The sequence below is a fragment of the Triticum dicoccoides genome, chromosome 4A (genome assembly GCF_002162155.2).
Source record: "Triticum dicoccoides isolate Atlit2015 ecotype Zavitan chromosome 4A, WEW_v2.0, whole genome shotgun sequence".
NCBI classification, from domain to species: domain Eukaryota; kingdom Viridiplantae; phylum Streptophyta; class Magnoliopsida; order Poales; family Poaceae; genus Triticum; species Triticum dicoccoides.
Window position 1 is genome coordinate 626,606,175 of NC_041386.1, and position 3,739 is coordinate 626,609,913.

Here is a 3,739-nt window from a genome sequence, read left to right on the forward strand (position 1 = left end):
TGGTGAAAACGTATGAAATTGCATTGCATTTACACATGTCCAGTTCCAATAGAAATAGAAATCTTGGGGTACATTCATGCTTGAGACCCATAACAGGAGGTTTTACTGGTTCGCAACACATCATGCAAAAGTACAAAACACGTCGGATTCTCTTCGACCTTCAGAAACACAAGTCAGGGAAAACTCCAGACCCTACACATCGCTCTCTGCATTCAGTCTGCATGCAACGAAAGTATCAGCAAAAGGAATACTCCTTCCTGTAAGCGTCTTGGCGGCTAGGGCGAAGAAGGTGTTCCCTCATCCTGCTGACCCATTGTTAGCATCATCTACTTGTTGCTGCGTCAACACCCGTTTCTTGATCTCGTCATTGGTTCGCCGCTCTCACCGCGAGCACCCGTTTCTTGATCTCCTCACTGGTTGGCGCTCTCGTTGCGGGTGACAGAAGGTGTTCCCTGATCCTGCTGGCTACCGCTATAACTATCTGCTTGTTGTTCTGTCAAAACTAGCTTTGTGGCCTCCTCACCAGTGATAGACGGTGCTCCCTGATTATGCTGGCTGCTGTTAGGACCATCTCCTTGTTCTTCTGTTGACATTGATTTGGTGCTCTCGTCCCCAGAGAGAGAAGATGTTCCCTGATCGCTATTGTTACCACCATCTACTTGTTGGTCTGGTGATACTAGTTTTGTGATCTCGTCACCGGCAAGAGGTGGTGTTACCTGATTTTGCTGGCTGCTGCTACGATCATCTCCTTGTCGTCCTGTCGAAACTCGTTTCTTGATCTGGTCACCAGTGAGAGAAGGTGTTCCCTGATTTTGCTGGCTGTTGCTACGACCATCTCCTTGTCGTCCTGTCGAAACTCGTTTCTTGATCTGGTCACCAGTGAGAGAAGGCGTTCCCTGATTTTGCTGGCTGCTGCTACGACCAACTCCTTGTCGTCCTGTCAAAACTAGTTTCCTGATCTGGTCACCAGTGAGAGTTTCATGCTCCAGGAGGGCATTTGCTAGCGCATGGAACTCCTTGTTGTGCTCCGTGAGAATCTCTTTCGCGTTCCTGTAAGCGTTGTCCAATAATGCTTTCACCTCCTCATCAACCAGACCTATTGTCCGCCCGCTCATGGCCATCGCCTTGCCACGGGCAGCATTGATGTCATTGCCATAGGAAACAAGGCCGACCCGCTTGCTCATACCATACCTGACGACCATGTCTTTCGCATATCGAGTTGCCTTGCCTAGGTCAGATGAGGCACCAGTGGTGATCCCTGCTTCTCCAAATATAAGCTCATCGGCCACCCGTCCTCCCATGGCGACGTCGAGCCTCGCCAGCATCTGCTTCCTTGTGAGGTGGCTGTCTTCCCCTGGCAGCTGCGTCACCTTGCCGAGAGCATTTCCCATAGGCACGATGGTGGCCTTGTGGACAGTGTTAGCACCGTCCGTGAGGATAGCAACAAGGGCGTGCCCAGCCTCGTGGTATGCAGTCCTCTTCTTTGACATATCGGATATCACCATCGACTTGCGCTCCCTGCCCATGATGATCCTGTCCATGGCGTACTCAAGGTGACCCATCCCAACAGCATTTGCCCCATCCCTGGAAGCCTTAAGAGCGGCAGTGTTCACTAGGTTTGCAAGGGCTGCACCTGAGAACCCAGGCGTCCCGCTTGCGATGGTCATCGCATCCACATCCTTGGATTTACTCACCTGAATGAAAGAATTCATGGAGAAAAGATCAAAGCCTCGCATCAGAGACCGCAAAAATTAAGTAAGCCTCATAAATGTACCTTTGACATGTAAGCCTCGAGGATCTGTCGGCGGCCCTCAACATCTGGAACCGAAACATGAACTTGACAGTCAAAACGTCCAGGCCTGACAAGAGCACTATCTAGTGACTGCGGCAAGGTCGTTGCTGCGATCACAATAATCCCGTCATTCTGCTTGAAGCCATCCATCTCAACAAGCAGCTGGTTCAGAGCCGGCCTCTGTGACGGTACACCTTCAGTGTCTCTGCGCCCACCAATTGCATCAATTTCATCGATAAATACTATGCAAGGAGATCGCTTCTTTGCTGCACTGAAGAGCTCCCTCACTCTCCTAGCACCAACACCAACATACATCTCTTCGAAATCACTGCCACTGCACGAGAAGAAAGGGACGCCGGCTTCCCCAGCTACCGACCTTGCTAGCATTGTCTTCCCTGTGCCAGGTTGGCCCACAAGCAAAACACCCTTTGGAAGCTTGCCACCAAGGCGTTTGAAACTCTGCAATGCATGTAAAACTAGGTTAACAACTCAGTATCAAGAAAGAGTTGTTGAATTAGAACACCTGCACGCAGGTTGATGGCAATGCCACACTCACATCGGGATCTCGTAGGTAGTGAACTATGTCTTCGAGCTCAGCTTTGGCTTCATCAACCCCCTTTACATCACTGAACCTTGTGCTTAAATCTGTGGCTGATACTTCTTTCAAACCATCGAATTTGCTAACTTTGGTGTCTATGGCACTATCAAGCATAACCTTAACGCCATAGATGGCAAAGCCAGTAACTGTAAGGGCAGAGATGGTACGCAGAAGCTGCTTTTTAAGTAGGTCCTTCTCTACTGTGTACTGGGGTGCACTAGCAGTACCAAGAACACGTCCTTCCTCCCTTGCCGCACTTGAAATTCCTGCATAGAGAATAGAATCCATCCGCGCGCACAGAAGTTGTCAAGCCAAATTGCATGTCGTTTGCGGGTAAAAGCGCAGATACTACTCCTAACTAGCAAGCGTGGCGAAAGAAAAGGCGGCTACCTCGATTTAGCGTTTTGAAGTTATGTATAACTCTTTCTGGGGCTCTCCTATGGATCTCGTTAGAAAGAAAAGCGGCAGCGCCAGAGTGCACGCCCCGTGCCCTCTGACCAACAAAGCTTGAGCAGTACCTCTGATGTAGATTCCTAAGCACGCTACCTGCATCAGTTAAGCAATAAGCAGAAACTTACTTCCTCAGTAGCAACAGTCAACCAAAATGGCGCGGTGGAATACAGAGTAATAATAACTGTCATCTACCTAACTGAAAACCGGTTATTGGGCACAATTAAGTCAGGCTAGCACTAGTTTGCAGTTGCCACATCAAGTATAACAACCAAGCCTTGTAGTTCAAGTGTGTGGTGGAGAGAGAAGAATAGCAGCCACATAACATACCTGCTCCAGAAGGTGTATTTGCAGCAGATGCCCAGAAAGCAGGGGCTGAAGGTGCCGCGGCCGCAGCTACAAGATTCTTTGCAGCCTGTGACACAAAAAATTAGGCCGGTCGGATAGCATAACTATATTCGACAACGGCAACAGCAACCAACCGCAACCCGTGAATTAAGTGGCTCGAAATCGGCAACCGCAGCACATAAATCAAGTGGCATCGATCTGAAATGCGGGACAGAACAGTGCCTTGCAATTGCAGTTTCAGCATCGGAAATGCATCAATTAAGTATATATGTGTATATACATGAAAAAAAGGCGTAGTGTTTAGTTGGACAGGGACAAGCTTTTTTCCTTTCTTTCTTTTTTGCATAGTTGTCAAGATTCTTTGCAGCCTGTGACAAACACACGTAAAAATTAAGCCGGTTGGATAGCATAACTATATTCGACAACGGCGACCGCAAATAAATCAAGTGGCGTCGATCTGAAATGCCCTGCATTTGCAGTTTCAGCATCGGAAATGCATCCGTTGGACAGGGACAAGCTACTGAACCCACCGAAAAAAGCAACATCAAAAT

At 48.7% G+C, this 3,739-nt stretch overlaps 1 protein-coding gene across 1 annotated transcript in view; it reads right to left on the reverse strand.

Annotated features, from left to right (window-relative positions):
• The window catches only part of LOC119287499 (ATP-dependent zinc metalloprotease FTSH 5, mitochondrial-like), a 4,475-nt gene continuing 736 nt past the window's right edge, over positions 1–3,739 (reverse strand). The window contains exons 2-6 of the mRNA XM_037567052.1: positions 3,171–3,255; positions 2,781–2,936; positions 2,349–2,656; positions 1,775–2,251; positions 1–1,694 (exon numbers count right to left, since the gene is read on the reverse strand). Of these exons, the coding sequence (XP_037422949.1) occupies positions 411–1,694; positions 1,775–2,251; positions 2,349–2,656; positions 2,781–2,936; positions 3,171–3,255 (2,310 nt within the window). The 3' untranslated portion in view covers positions 1–410. The remainder of the gene's footprint in view (positions 1,695–1,774; positions 2,252–2,348; positions 2,657–2,780; positions 2,937–3,170; positions 3,256–3,739) is intronic.